The 15,341-nt window shown below is 44.4% G+C and overlaps 1 protein-coding gene across 5 annotated transcripts in view; it reads left to right on the top strand.

Moving 5' to 3' along the window:
• Positions 1–13,437, top strand: part of SLCO2B1 (solute carrier organic anion transporter family member 2B1) — a 67,378-nt gene extending 53,941 nt beyond the window's left edge. For all 5 annotated transcript variants that reach the window (XM_028725810.2, XM_077926814.1, XM_077926816.1 and 2 more), the window contains 7 exons: positions 2,588–2,752; positions 3,831–4,023; positions 6,668–6,827; positions 7,873–8,042; positions 9,356–9,420; positions 11,799–11,919; positions 12,514–13,437. In XM_028725810.2, the coding sequence (XP_028581643.2) occupies positions 2,588–2,752; positions 3,831–4,023; positions 6,668–6,827; positions 7,873–8,042; positions 9,356–9,420; positions 11,799–11,919; positions 12,514–12,658 (1,019 nt within the window). In that variant the 3' untranslated portion in view covers positions 12,659–13,437. The remainder of the gene's footprint in view (positions 1–2,587; positions 2,753–3,830; positions 4,024–6,667; positions 6,828–7,872; positions 8,043–9,355; positions 9,421–11,798; positions 11,920–12,513) is intronic.
• Positions 13,438–15,341: the final 1,904 nt, after the last annotated feature.

Below are 15,341 nucleotides of genomic sequence, written 5' to 3'. Positions count from 1 at the left end.
TGGAAGGAGGTTTGGCTGAAATCACTGGCTTCCTCCAGTTCCTTTGTAATGGCCCTGCGTCCATTTGCTCAGGGAAAAATAGGTTTGTGGAGAATTTCAACTGAACGGCTCTTCTTGGTAACACCGGGCAGATTTTAACCAGCCACCAGACTACTAATCTGCATCATGATAAAGCGATAAAGGGCCAAAGACGGGCCTATAACTTTCTCCACGATTGCAGGGGAAATTCCAGACACGCTGTAAAACTGCAGCTTTAAGGCTCTGTCGGGATGCAGCGTACTTAAGATTGATTTAGAGATCTGTTATCAGGCAGAGTAATGGGGAACATTCGCTGTCCGGTCCAATAAAGCACTCTCTTTCTCCTCCGGATTAAGCTAAATGCCCTGTTCCTACTTTTAGCCTAGCAAGTTTTATTTCCATCAGATAACAATATGCTTCCAATCTGCCACTGTGCTTCTGGATGGCCAAGAAAATGTTAATCAGCCAGGGAGACAAATTCCAGAGAGAGAGAGAGAGAGAGAGAGAGAGAGAGAGAGAGAGAGAGAGAGAGAGAGAGATCACTGTGCAAAGCATTCTACTGCAATAGAGGAATCCAACAGCTCCTGAGCTTACCACCCAGAGGGAAGGGGATCAGCTGAACTGCAAAAGATTCTTGGGCTGGGGAGTTGTTGGGTTTTTGTACAGTAGTACCTTGGTTTACGAACTTAATCCGTTCCGGAAGTCCATTCTTAAACCAAAGCGTTCTTAAACCAAGGCATGCTTTCCCATAGCAGCGGGGGACTCAATTTACAAATGGAACACACTCAACAGGAAGCGGAACATGTTCTGCTTCCAAGCCAAAGTTCACAAACCGAAACACCTACTTCCGGGTTTGCAGCATTCTTAATCCAAGTTGTTCATAAACTAAGCTGTCTCAGACCAAGTTACCACTGTACCTTCGTTTTAGATCCTGTTATGATATACGTGGAAATTGTTCAGTTTGGTTATATATATCTTAATGCTTTGCTTCCTGTTTATGACTACTTTTGTTGAAGTTATGTGTGTGTGTATTTCATGTTGTAGGCCGCCTTGAGCATTTGTTTGAGTTGTGGAAAGGCGGCATACAAATAAAATGATGTCTGATGAACTGCCAAGGAACAACACCTTGTACATTGGCAGAAGTCTTTGCGGGGATGTTGTTGACCGCAAAGTCTGCTCATGTGAGGGGTGCCCTGACTCGTTGGGCCATGCCATCATCCTCTGTGGATCAAGGGTTTCTACTGGCACTACTATTCTGCCATTGGAATTTTTCCATATAAAGGAAAAAGGAGTAGGGAAGGGGGGAGTGTCTCTCTGTGTGACCTGGGCTTCCACCAGCTAGGTTTCAGAGCCTTCCTGGCCCAACCACCAGGGAACTCTTTCCTCTGCAAGCCTTGCAGATCCTCCCCCCCCCCCCGCCGCCCATTTCTTAGTCACCTGACAGCGTAACTTACCACATGTCCTCTGAAATGCAGGTTCCTGAAGGGCCACGGTGTCAACTGCCATACAAGCCTCAAACACCTCACTTAGCACTCAGTCGGCTGACCATACTGGCTCCACTGGTCATAGAATCATGGAATTGTTGAGGTGGAAGGGACCCCCAGGGGTCATCTAGCCCAGCCCCTTACAATGCAGGAATCTCAGCTCAAGCATCCATGACAGATGCCCATCCAACTTCTGCTTCAAAACGTCCAAGGAAGGAGAGTCTGTCACCTCCCGAGGGAGACCGTTCCACTGCCAAACAGCTCTTGCTGTCAGAAATTTCTTCCTAATATTTAGTCAGAAACTCCTTGTTAGTTAAATCCATTGGTTTTGGCCCTCCCTTCTGGAGCAGCAGAAAACAAGCTTGCTCCATCCTCCATGTGACAGCCCTTAAGATATTTGAAGGTGGCTCTCATATCTCAAGTCTCCTCTTTTCCATGCTAAACAGACCCTTTTAAGTCCTTTTAAGCCCCAGCTAGTTCTTTAGTCTGAGCAACAGATTTGGTTGGACAGGCTAAACTGCCATTCCTTCCTACATATACATTACGTTGCCACTCTGTGTTGGCTGCCTAAACTACCATAAGCTACCTAAATTACCATACTTGCTGTTGCTGCCGCTTCAAGGCAAAAAAGAGTTAGTCGAGTGGCTCCCAATTTTTTCACGCCATCGCCCACTTGGTTCCATAAACCTATACCCAGTTCCCTCTACCCTACCCGATAAAGAACATTATTCAGAAAAATGGTGTGCACAACCCACAAAGAAGATAATAACACAACAAAATTCAGAATTCCAAACAGTAGTTGCAAATTTATTTAAAACCCAATTAAAACTATTTAGTTTAACGAATTCAACAAAAATTGATTAACTTGATCCAGTGACACCAGCTTTTCAAAGTCTGGCACTCATTTATACTTCTGGTGTCCCCTTGCCACTTAGCACCCCTTAGGTATTCCCACTACCCCCCAGGAGCAGAAGCACCCACTTTGAGAACTACCTACTTAGTCTGTAGCAGCAAGAAACAGCAACAGAATAATGCCTATTATTATTATTATTAATTATAATTTGCTACTCTTTCTTCTGTTGCAGTGTTTCCTGTGGTTTTCATGAGGCTGATGAAGAACCCCATCTTGGTTGTGGTCATCTTGGCTATGGTCAATCTCTCTGGCATGATTGCTGGCATAGCAACCTTCATGGCCAAACTGCTGGAGAGGCAGTTCTCCCTGTCAGCATCTGTTGCCAACATGATCCTAGGTGTGTGCTACTTCCTTGTTTCCAGATCACAAGATCTCAAGGTCATTTAGATCCCATTCCTGTCGCGTTTAGTAAGGGGCAGTGTTGTGCCAAATTTTGGCAGCGTTCAATTTTTTCAGGGCAAAAAACATGAGTGGTATCCAGCTAAGTTTTACTCAGGGTAAACCCATTGAAATCAATGGATAAAACAATGCGCCATGTTATCCCTACATCTCTTTGTCAAGAGATGGGAAGGGATTGCACTCTGCATCAGGTGGTGAGCAGTCTTTAGGCTTTTGTTGTAGAGTGTACTTTGGGAATCTAATGGATTCCCAAGAGCCCAGAGGAAAGTAGGGGTGGGCATCTGAGTCTGAGTGTATGCTCAGCCCAGGAATTTGCTTTTCAGTACCAGGCCTGAGCTTTTGACACAAAAAGAACTCCTGGTTTCCTCCCACCCAGATTTCTTTCAGTGGTTCAATGTGGGCGCAAGAGCTTTTTCACGGTCACTGTTCTTAAACAACTGGGAATCAGAAACCCTTGTCAATCTGTTGTTGGTTGTACGTGGAACGCCTGCTCTAAAATGGCAAATACGTGCCCAAGAGAAGTGCAGGAATGTGGGTGCAACTGTACAGGCCAACCCCCCCCCCCCCATTTACAAGGGGGTTACGTCCCGAGGCACCGTGCACATCGGTGAAATCATGTATATTTGAAGCACCATTAGGAAAAACTGCAAACACCCACCCCCCGCCCAGTTCCACCCCTTTTTAAAGAAGCCACTTTAAAAGAAGCGGGCTGTGGGCAGGAAAAGGTTGTTCTGCTGGTGGATCTCTGCATTCTTTATATATCTAACAAAATCCACATACCACTTGATTGTAACAAAACCCCTGTAGTTTAAAGAATCATAGAATCATAGAGTTGGAAGAGACCACAAGGGCCATCGAGTCCAACCCCCTGCCAAGCAGGAAACAAAGAAGGAACAGGCAGGGTTATCGTTGCTTTTTAAAAATGTATTTTGTGTTCTGATTTTGTAGTTTTATGTTGCGATCTTCGTGTGAAGGTTGGTATACAAATTTAACAAATCATCACCACCATCCCACAGGAGCTATCAACATCCCGAGTGGCATGTTCGGAATCGCTCTTGGAGGTGCCATCATAAGGAACTGCCGCCTCTCCCTCACCCAGATCGCCCTGATGAGCGTAATCAGCATGGGTCTCTGTACCATCTGTGACGTGCCGCTCTTCTTCTTGGGCTGCCAGACGCAGACGGTGGCAGGACTTGACCTTTCTGGAAGGTATACAAGCATGCCTGTTTAAAGGAAGATGTGGGCAAGTTATCCAGTTTAAGGCCATAGAAGTGTAGGTTTGAAGAAAAATGAAAGTCTTTAACTGTAGGGATTTTCAGTTGACATGCCTCGATTCCTGGCTCCTTCCTTAAGTCTTCCTTTTCTCTTTGGCACTCCCTCCTCTTTGCTCTGCAGGAAACCCATTTTCTGTCTACACCTTGTTATAGGAAAATCCTTGGGCTCACTTGCATTGCCAAACAAAGACACCAGCTAGGAATATAGGAGCAAAACAGCAGCCTGTAGGACTGATCTTTATTTAGAAGACTGTTGCAGGACTTTCAGCCACCACATGGGAAAAGCAAGAAGAAGCCCCGAACAAAGGATGGCTCCCTTTTTTATAAGTTTCCCTTTTTACCCACAACACCCTTAGTGAAGCATCATACATACATCATATATACATCACAGCTATTTCATAACCTGGGAGGGGTCTTCTGGCAGAAACCTGAGCATCAGGTTTGCCCCTGTCCGTACCTTGACCTCCACTTCACACCGATTAAGTACAGTGGTACCTGGGTTCTCAAACTTAATCCATTCCGGAAGTCCGTTCCAAAACCAAAGCTTTCCAAAACCAAGGTGCGCTTTCCCATAGAAAGTAATGCAAAATGGATTAATCTGTTCCAGACTTTTAATAGCAACCCCTAAAACAGCAATTTAACATGAATTTTACTATCTTACGAGACCATTGATCCATAAAATGAAAGCAATAAACAATGTACTGCAGTCACACAATCAATCAGTGAATCAATCAATAGTTGAACTGGGTTCCACACAATCACAAAAACAAAACAAAAAGAGCGGCAAAAATGAAACTGCAAAATAAATAGCAAAAACAGACAGACCTCAGCATAACTCTCAAAATGAAAGTGTGGCACTCAAATTGGAGCACATTGGGCTTCCCAAAGAAGTTCGCAAACTGGAACACTTACTTCCGGATTTGCAGTGTTTGGGTTCCAAGTTGTTTTGAGTACCAAGGCGTTTGAGAACCAAGGTACCACTGTAAAACGAAGGTGAGTATGTACATGGCCAAGTTAACCACACCTCTTTTGTCTTGACCAAGATCCTAACCAACTGAGGTTAGGATGGCTACTGTCTGGCACTCAGAGCCAGGATGCCAGCAATTATCTCCCATGCAAGAGGTTGCTGGGTACGTGATCTTGGGCTTCAGGGATTATGGCTGCCCATTTCCCAGACTCCCCCCTTGGTAGCCATTCATTTCCTGAACAGAACAAAGTTGGAATGGCACAAATCCGATATTGGAGTGATTTTATATGACTTTCTAAAGTTTTCCCGTTCAGCCAATACATAGATACATTTATCAGTGAACTGTTACATTTGGTATTGTGCAGCGGAGACCCCTTTGAATAGAGATGGGGGCGGGGACTGTGTGATGAAGTGTTTTGTGGGAACATTTGCGGGCGTGATTGTGTTGATTTTGGTAGTGGGGGTATGTATGATGTCTGCTGGAGGGGCAACCCCCCCCCCCCAACCTTTCTCCAAATTCTGGTAACAACCTTGCGTAGCTTCTTCCATCTTGCATTCCCATCTACTCCTCCTCTCATGCTTCTCCATACTACCTCTGATTTCTGCCATTTCTCATCGACCCCTCTTGCTTTTCTCAACACTGACCCATTCCTAAGTTTGCGTGGGTTTGGGAGTTGTTGGTATATGGGATCTAGTCCCAAGACGCTCTATAATAGGCATGGGGCCTGTGGGTGAATGTGCAGGCTTTTCTTGGCCTTCTGTCACATCTTTTGCACACCCCTCTTTTGCACACCCCTCTTCTGCCTCTAGCCACTCCCACCACGGATAGGAAGCCCCCAGAAGGGGTTGCCTCTGAGGGGATGTGGCACTTGGACTGAAGAAGGTTCCCCAACATTGCTTTATAGATACTATGATTAATTAGATTTATCAGTTGTTGTCACAGAGGTAGTGAAGGGGAGGAGGGTGGGGGAAGAGAGAGAACCAGGAACTAAGCTTAGCAAAAATGCAAGGCCACCAGAGCAGCAAATTTAGGAATTAAAGGGTGTCTGCAGTATGGAGAAAGTCAGGGCTGAAGAAGAAGACTGGAAATGAAAAGGTCCTCTAGAGCCACAGCTCAAGCAACAAGGTCGGCTCATAAAGGAAGCTAGGAATATGGAGCCAGTCCAGATCGAGAAGGTTCTAGCCTGAGGGGCTGCAATTACGCCTCTCAGCACATGTTGCAGTGCTCAGCAGTTCCTGGCACTGGGATGCCGCCCGCTGTGACACGTGTAAGCATCACATATGAAGACTCTGTCATGGATGCTTTAGTTGAGATTCCAGCTAGATGACCCAACTCTCTGATTCAGGAAGGAAGGAAGGAAGGAAGGAAGGAAGGAAGGAAGGAAGGAAGGAAGGAAGGAAGGAAGGAAAGCTTTTTGTATTCAGATGTAATTCATGTGCAAAGGCAAGCCGATTTAATCAAGTGAAACTCGTACGATCAGTTGACTATGGTGTCTTGTACTGAATGACAGCCCCAATAAATATTTGCATAAGCCTTTGTGCAAGCGCATGCAAAAAGGTCCCAGGGCCATGATGCTCTTGCTGACCTAATTCTGTGCTCTTCCTTCTGCAGTTCTGGAATTGAGGAACTTGTTTTCGATTGTAACCACATGTGCAAATGCTCCCCGTCAGCCTATAACCCTGTGTGCGGTGCGAATGGTATTGAATACATCTCCCCTTGCTACGCTGGCTGCACGGGGCTAAATATCGAATCCGAAACACAGAAAGTTCTGGTGAGTATAGATTCTTCTAGATCTTCGTAAAGAAGCCTGCAAGAGGAAACTGGTGGGCTTGGAGTGGAGAAGCATCAGGGGGGAGGTGTCCCTACCTCTTCCGTGCCTCTGCTGCAAATTGCCCTCTTTTGTTTTGTCATCCAGAGTCCGCTACATGCTCTTGCCTGCCACGCATAGTTAGGCCTTAAGGAACCACACTCAGTCCCCTCCACATACAGGATACCGGGTCAGTATCCCTCAGGCAGGCTTGAAAATGGGCACTGCGAATGTGAAATACACATGAGCCCCATGCTGGGCAAAAGATTCCTGCATTGCAGAGGCTTGAGCTGGATAACCCTTGGGGTCGCTTCCAACTCTACACCAGCCATTAACTGCAAAGGAGATGAATTTATTTGTTCCTATCTATCTACCTCAGGCTATGCGCTATCTTTGTCACCAAACTCTGAGTATAAATTGCACACTGTATTAATTGATATTGTTTTTAACATTAGTGACCATGTGATGATTTTAGCTTATGAATTTTATTGTTTAATGTTTTTATGTGTACATTGGGGTACTTTTATAGCTTTATTTAGAGTACGTAATGTTTTAATAATATAAATGTTTTAAGTTTTTTTTACCAATTCAGTATATTTTCTTTTAATTGTCAAATAATTCTGTGTACATTGCGGCAGCCTTTGGCTATGTGCAATAAAACTGACTGAGACTGAGACCTTGGGCTAGTCATACTTCTGTGAAGTCTCTCAGCCCCACTCACCTCACAGGGTGCTTGTTGTGGGGGAGGAAGGGAAAGGAGATTGTGAGCCGCTTTGAGACTCCTTTGGGTAGTGATAAAGCGGGATACCAAATCCAAACTCCTCCTCCTCTTCTCCTTCTTCTTCTTCGTCTGTGATTCACGCTTTTAGATTAATGGATGCTCCTTCTTCAAGATGGGGGAATGGCAATGGGGAGAAGGGAAGGAGGAGATCAGTCTTAACCTTTCCTCCCACCTGCCCCTGGTACTGTTGCCGTTGTTCCTTCTCTGACGTCCTGCCCCTCCCCTCAGAACTACACCAGTTGCAACTGCATTGTTGTCGACGGCGGCTATGGATACGCTACACCTGGGAGCTGCAGCTTCCACTGTTCCAAATTCCTGATGCCTTTTGTGACCATCGCCTCCTTGTCCACCTTCCTGGGGAGCCTCGCACACACGCCGGGCTTCGTGCTTGTTCTGAGGTACTTCGTGACATTTTAAAAGTGCTTCCTAGGAACATTCGAGCAGTGGCATTTCTCTGTCAAGGAATCTAGATCAGATGCGTTTGTGGGCTCTGCTGTATTTGAATGCCTGTCCTTCACAAAGGGGAGGGAAGAGATGGTTCATTAAAAAAAAACAACCAACAGTTTATGCCCAGTTGTTTACTGATTAGTGTTCACCGGGAATTACATGGCACTTCACCGACAGACTCCTAGCCCCCAAAGAGCCTATTGTCTAAACTTTGACAATGGAAGAAATGGCAGCTATGGGGCAGGAATGGGAAAGGCAAAGGAAGCAAAAAGGAAGGTGATAGACTATATGGGACTGGCAGAAATGACCGGCAGAATCCGAGACCAGGGAGAGAGACGGTGGAAGAAGATTGGAAGAAATTTAAGGACTATCTTAAAAAACATTGTAAAATTATTGAATGTTAGAACGATGTTGGTTTAGAAATTAAGTGGTTTCTAGCTGTAATGATTATGTAATTAAGAAAAGAAATGTTGAAAATCAATAGAAATTTTGGGGGGGATTTGCTGAATTAAATAATTAGAAATTGGAATACAGAAAGGGGAGGTATGAGGAGGTCGGGAAAGTAAGGAATTAAGAAAATAAGGGATCGAAATTATACTTGTTGATGTCTGTGTTTGTATTTTTGCTCTTTTTATTTTATATAATTTTTTTGGAAACTTCAATAAATATCTTTTTAAAAAAAGGAAGCAAAAATATGAATATGAACAAATGCAGCTAAATGCTCTCTCTTGAGCTTAGTTCAGTGGGAGTAAGGAATAAGGGCATGAGCCTCCTGTGAAAAGTGAGTTTCGGGGGGGGGGGGTTTAAGGGAGAGAGCGAGAAGGAAGTGCCACCACAAAGTGTTTCGAAAAGAAGTTCCAGGCATTAGGAGCAGCAAGGGAAAGAGAACAGAATCTCTTCTGAAAAATACACCTCATGTGCAGAAAGCTGGAACAAGGGCTGGAAGGATCTGTCCATTTCAATTCTCTTAGTTGATTCCCCCCCCCCCCAACTTCCAATCTTAAATTCAGTTTTCCAGATTTCTGCAGCAATTTGCATATATATGGTTATTAAACCCTCATGAAAATTTACCCACGTTCTGTTGTGGATTTCTCCCAATAAGCACATTTTTGCATGCAGTTTCAACTAATGTGCACATTTTTGCAAGCAGTTGTTTTCTAGCATAGCAGCAGATCACCTAGCCTGAAGAGTCCCCAAGGGCTCACAGCCTTCTGCAGACATGCCCCTTGGGCTCCCACCAATCCCTTTTGGCTTTCTCTTTCAGAAACGTTGACCCTGAAGATAAGTCTTTTGCCATTGGGATACAGTTCCTCATGCAGAGAGTTCTAGGTAAGTCAGAGGCAAGTGGTGCGTGTGTGTTTGGGGCACAGTCAGTTTGCTGTTTGGTGGTGAATTTCGCATCCTGAAAAGGAAATTTCCAGCCTTGGTGGTTGTACAGAAAACTTGAACACTTGTTGAGTGTGCAGGGTGAAATCTCAGAAGCCAGAGCAATCTTTGCTTTCTGTGCATTTTAACTTGTGGACACATGCAAGAAGCATTTACAGATTTGACTGGGGTCCAATAGGCCCCAATAAATTCATAGTCAAAGCACACACACACTATATTGAATAATTATTCCAAATTTAAGATACAACATTTTTTTATAGTACAGGTGTGCAATTATGCAGGGGTGATAATGTAATGATCCCCCCCAAAAAATATTACCGTATTTTTCCATCTATAAGACGACCCCTATTTTGGGGGACTCCAATTTAAGAAAATGGGGGAGATGGCCCCTGTGTATAAGATGCCCCCACAATTTGGACATTATTTTTTAGGGGGGAAACCTAGTCTTATACACACAAAAATACAGTAATTCTCATTGTGCTTGGCAGACCCCTGCTTACTAATGCAATGTTTTTCTTCAACTCAAACCCTTCTTGAGTTCCGTTCTGGAGCCCCGTTCACATCATGAAGTGAACGCAGTCCGCGCATGCGCAGCTCACTGTTTCTGTGCATGCGCGTGACATCATTTTGAGTGTCTGCGCATGTGCGAGCGGCGAAACCCGGAAGTAACATGCTCCGTTACTTCCAGGTCGCCGCAGAGCGCAACCCGAAAATCCTTAACCTGAAGCTACTTCAACCCGAGGTATGACTGTATATGAAATAGCTAACACCGCCTTATTTTATCTGTCACATCAAGATAAAGTAGGTGTTGTTGTTTTGTTTTAAAATCAAACATATGCTATCATCAGTTTTCTTAATGACAAATAAATCATAGTAAATACACACACACAATTCATGAGATTATAATATATGTAATCAATAATAATATAGAAATGTCCATCTAGTTCTTAATTATAAAAAAGATAAAAATAGGGGGGAAATAGGTGGTAAAATTTTAAAAATGAGTAGAAAGAGAAAATGTAAGCCTTAAAAGCAATCATAATCACATTTCATAAAATTGAGAATTATAATAACCTCCACCTGCTTACTACCCCAAAGTTATCTAAGTTGTGTCCAGTCCTGTTCAGATGTGTTTACCCTCTTTTTTGCTTGTGGAACTGAAAGAAACACAAGTAATTTTACTCAAAACAGCCATTTCCCACAATTTGATGTGACATTCCGTCAAATGGGGGCATTTCCTTTCTCCAACAATATTTTGTATATGGAATTGGTGCTACCACTATCATCTGAAATAACAAATTTCCCTCTTCATTGGGTGTTGCACTTTTCAACTACATAAACAGAAATATTCAGAAGTCTTTCTGAACCTGGCGTTTCAAAACAGATCTTGTATTGGTTGTTGTTTCTTGCCAGTTTCTTTTAGCTTCAAGGCAGTTCCACCAACTGTGTCTAAAATCACTTCTGGTTGCACCTCATCCCCAAATGTGGAGATATAGCTATTGCACTGTTAAAGGAAAGTGTTAACCATGTTGGGATCATTTGGCTCCCACCAGTACCTTGGATAGGTGGTTGTCCCCCTGCCACACGTACATTTCCATTGCAATTTAACTTACCCCAGTACCTTTTACTGAGCCCCTCAAATTAAAGACACACACATACAACCAAATATTTATTTATTTTTAAAGACACACATGGAGGGACAGGGGACCTGAAATACAATCATTGCTCTTACTACAATGGAATACAGTAAACATGCAGTGGCATAGATATGGGGTGGAGGCACCTGTCTCTCTTATCTAGATCAGCCAGTAACAAACTGAGATGAAACTGCTCTTTCCATTAGTAGTAGTAGTAGTAGTAGTAGTAATAATAATAATAATAATAATAATAATAATTTATTATTTATACCCCACCCATCTGACTGGGTTTCCCCAGCCACTCTTGGCAGCTTCCAACCGAATATTAAAAACAATACAGCGTTGCAGGCATATGTAATAATGAAGTGCCTTCCTTATTCAGGCTGCTCCAAAAGAGGATGCCAGTGATTGGGGCCCCATGCATCGTGTGGTACAGTGACTCTCTTCTGCCCTGGAATGAAACTGCATGGCTATTTCCCTATTCCTTACTGCGGGGCCAGCAAGCACTTTGCAAGCTGCTTGGGTGACTTCAACGCAGTGCTTCTCTAACCCCTTTCAGTTCTCCAAAACCTGCAAAATGGCCAAGTGGTCCAGGCTGAAATCTGGCGATATCAGGGCTGCTGTTGGAAAGGTCTGGGGGAGGCCAACTCTTACGTGGCATTAACCTCTTGCTTGCTTTTCTAGCCTGGTTGCCTGCCCCAGTGGTGTACGGTAGCCTCATTGACACAGCCTGCGTCCTGTGGCAATACAAGTGCCAAAAGAGAACAGCCTGCAGATACTATAACAATGTATTATTCCGGCACAGGTAAGCCTCCTACTGAGCCCCTGTCTTTGTCCCCATAACAGGTCACTAATTTGGGGTGTGTGTGTGTTTGTGGCATCAATACCATCTACAGACAAGGGTCAGGTTGAAAGGCAACAGCAAAAGATGGAGTTTGCTTATTTTAAAGAATGCATACCCTGCCCCTCATTGCAACTGATCTCATGGCACAGCAATTTTAAAATACAGCGAAGTGAAAACAAGACAAAGCAAAATAGATGTAAAGTCCCACAAGACTGGCCATCTGTTCAGGTGGCCAGGTGCATAACACTTGCCCTTCAACTGCTTTTGGCTTTACTGAGTTTCCTCCTTCTGTGCTGGCCGTGTCTTCAGATAACGATGACTTTCAGAAGTTTCCTCTAGGTCAGAAGATAGGGTTAGTTGTATGAATCTTAATTTTAGCCACAGTAGTCCTTTCAAGCCCAAGGCAGGGCATGTGGCAGAATTTGGATTCCTGGGGAGTGGAGGAGGCTTGGCATCCATTTTAAAATGGAAGGCTGGCTAGGCAGGCAGGTAGATGCTGCACTGTGGTCCCTTTGACCTCACTGATTTCTTCCTTTTAATTTTTTGGGCCCTCAGGTTTGTTGGCCTTCAGATTTTTTTGGAAGCAAGCTGCTTTGCGTTGCTTTGCATTCTATACTTCATGTTAAAAAATAAGGAGAGTGGAGCCCGCAGAGAATCTGGCACCAGATCTCCGCCAGTGGTCCAGGAGTCAGCTGCTTGACCAATGCACCAGAAGCAATTTCTATTCCGCCAAAAGAAGAGGCTGAGCTGCAGAGGTTAAGCAGGCGTCCCAGCTGCTATGTGAACAGAACGAGACTGAAGACAGAGGAGACTTCCTCGTGCTGTGTTTTGGCACTTTTATCCGTTCCTTCTTTTGTACATACAACTTGGTGTTAGCTGCCCAAGTGCCATTTGGCAAAGGGCAAGATATAAATATTGTACATAAACATACAACCCACCTGTCAGTAATAATAGGATCCCCAAGCTGATCATTAGACACTGCATACCACCTTGGGTGCAACGTCTTATATTTCCTTCCTGGAGGGAGGCCTGTGGTTCTGTTTTGCTGGTTCAAGATGAAGAGCAGTGGGAAATTGGGCAACGGCACCAGCAAGAGGAGGCTGCCTTTTTCTGCTACAGAGAGAAGGAGACTCTTTATGGTTGAACCCTTCTTATCCTCATGGAGGAAGCAGCGACGCCCTACAATTTCATCACGATATCCCCTTTACGTATAGTAACAACACAGGGAAGTGGCGCCTTAATGTGCCCATTTTACGGACAGAGAACTGAGATAACGACCTCGTCCAAGAGAGTCGGGTGGACTGGCTGTTCTAAACCCCGACGCTGTCACTACTGGATTACATGGACTCTCAAAGAAGAGAACCAGTAAGGGATGGGACACTTCCTTCCAGGAGTAATTGCTTTTGTATAAAAGAAAGCTTACATTGACAATAATATATCCTGTGGCATTGTGTGTTTATTAAAAGTTTGTGTCAGTTACACTGGGGCAAGTTAGTCTGACTCCAGGGGAAGTGTTGTTTGGAACATGTCATGTTATGGTGAGTCTACAGAAGTCATCACACTTGCTCCACGATTGGGTCAGGAAAGTGCAGGAACGGGTATGAGGTGCTTTGTTCAACTTCTGGAGAATCTCAACTGTCTCAGCTGAAGTGTGTGGGTCGAGGGATGGTCAGAAGCTTGGGTTTGGGGGTAGGCATATGAAGCTGCCTTCTCCTGAGTCAGCCCAGTGAGGTCTCTCCTGGCTCTTAGCCGCTGGTCAGGGTCTCAATCCTGCAATCCTTTTGAGTCAAAATGAGTCCTGGGGAGTGAGTTGGAGAATTCTGAGTGCAAAACCGGTGCTCTGTCAGTGAGCAGTCACCTCTCCAGATGTGGAAGGAGAAAGAACTTGCCCATGTGAAGACCACCTGGTGGAAACCCTTACATATATGGTTCTTAATTTTAAACTATATGCCGATCTCCGCCAGCAATTTCTAGACCAACTCTGTATCCCCAAATGGAAACTAGAGTTGGAGGTCATACATTTTCTATTACTGGGGAATGATCAGGAGCTCACCAAGTTAGTGGCTAGATATCTCTATTTGGTTTTTTTGTCGTCAAAATACACTGCAGACGTCTGATCTCCCTGGAGACCAAGAGATGTGACGATAGACTGTTCTGCCTCCTTTCTTTTAGCAAATGTTTTGTGCCACTGGGGAAGTAGTAACTTTGTCTTGATTTGTTTTAGATGTTTGTATGTGATGCCAATAAACGGCTTGATGATATTAGGCGGTAAGGATGGGAGAGAGGAGTGCTAGTAGGCAAACCTACCCGATCCATATCTCCCAAATCAATAAGTGAACTGAAACACCTAACCTTAGAATCATAGAATCATAGAGTTGGCATAGACCACAAGGGCCATCGAGTCCAACCCCCTGCCAAGCAGGAAACACCATCAGAGCACTCCTGACATATGGTTGTCAAGCCTCTGCTTAAAGACCTCCAAAGAAGGAGACTCCACCACACTCCTTGGCCACAAATTCCACTGTCAAACAGCTCTTACTGTCAGGAAGTTCTTCCTCATGTTTAGGTGGAATCTTCTTTCTTGTAGTTTGGATCCATTGCTCCGTGTCCGCTTCTCTGGAGCAGCAGAAAACAACCTTTCTCCCTCCTCTATGTGACATCCTTTTATATATTTGAACATGGCTATCATATCACCCCTTAACCTCCTCTTCTCCAGGCTAAACATGCCCAGCTCCCTTAGCCGTTCCTCATAAGGCATCGTTTCCAGGCCTTTGACCATTTTGGTTGCCCTCCTCTGGACACGTTCCAGTTTGTCAGGGTCCTTCTTGAACTGTGGTGCCCAGAACTGGACACAGTACTCCAGGTGAGGTCTGACCAGAGCAGAATACAGTGGCACTATTACTTCCCTTGATCTAGATGCTATACTCCTATTGATGCAGCCCAGAATTGCATTGGCTTTTTTAGCTTCAAAGTTCAAACTTCTCCAAATTTGGAGGCACAGTTCTCCAACCATAAGGTACCGTATTTTTCGCTCTATAAGACGCACCAGACCATAAGACGCACCTAGTTTTGGGAGGAAAACAAGAAAAAAAATATTCTGAATCTCAGAAGCCAGAACAGCAAGAGGGATCGCTGCGCAGTGAAAGCAGCAATCCCTCTTGCTGTTCTGGCTTGTGGGATAGCTGCGCAGCCTGCATTCGCTCCATAAGACGCACACACATTTCCCCTTACTTTTTAGGAGGGAAAAAGTGAGTCTTGTAGAGCAAAAAATACGGTATATAAAAATGCATATCTTGATGAAAACATTGTTTTCTTTAAGTTCTGTCCAGCGGCCCTTCCTCCCAGAGGACCTCAGGGCAGCAAACAACAAGTGATACAAACAT

This window comes from Podarcis muralis, chromosome 4 (assembly GCF_964188315.1).
Source record: "Podarcis muralis chromosome 4, rPodMur119.hap1.1, whole genome shotgun sequence".
Classification (NCBI taxonomy): Eukaryota; Metazoa; Chordata; class Lepidosauria; order Squamata; family Lacertidae; genus Podarcis; species Podarcis muralis.
Note: the sequence above shows the minus strand (reverse complement) of the source record. Positions and strands in the feature narration are given on the sequence as shown.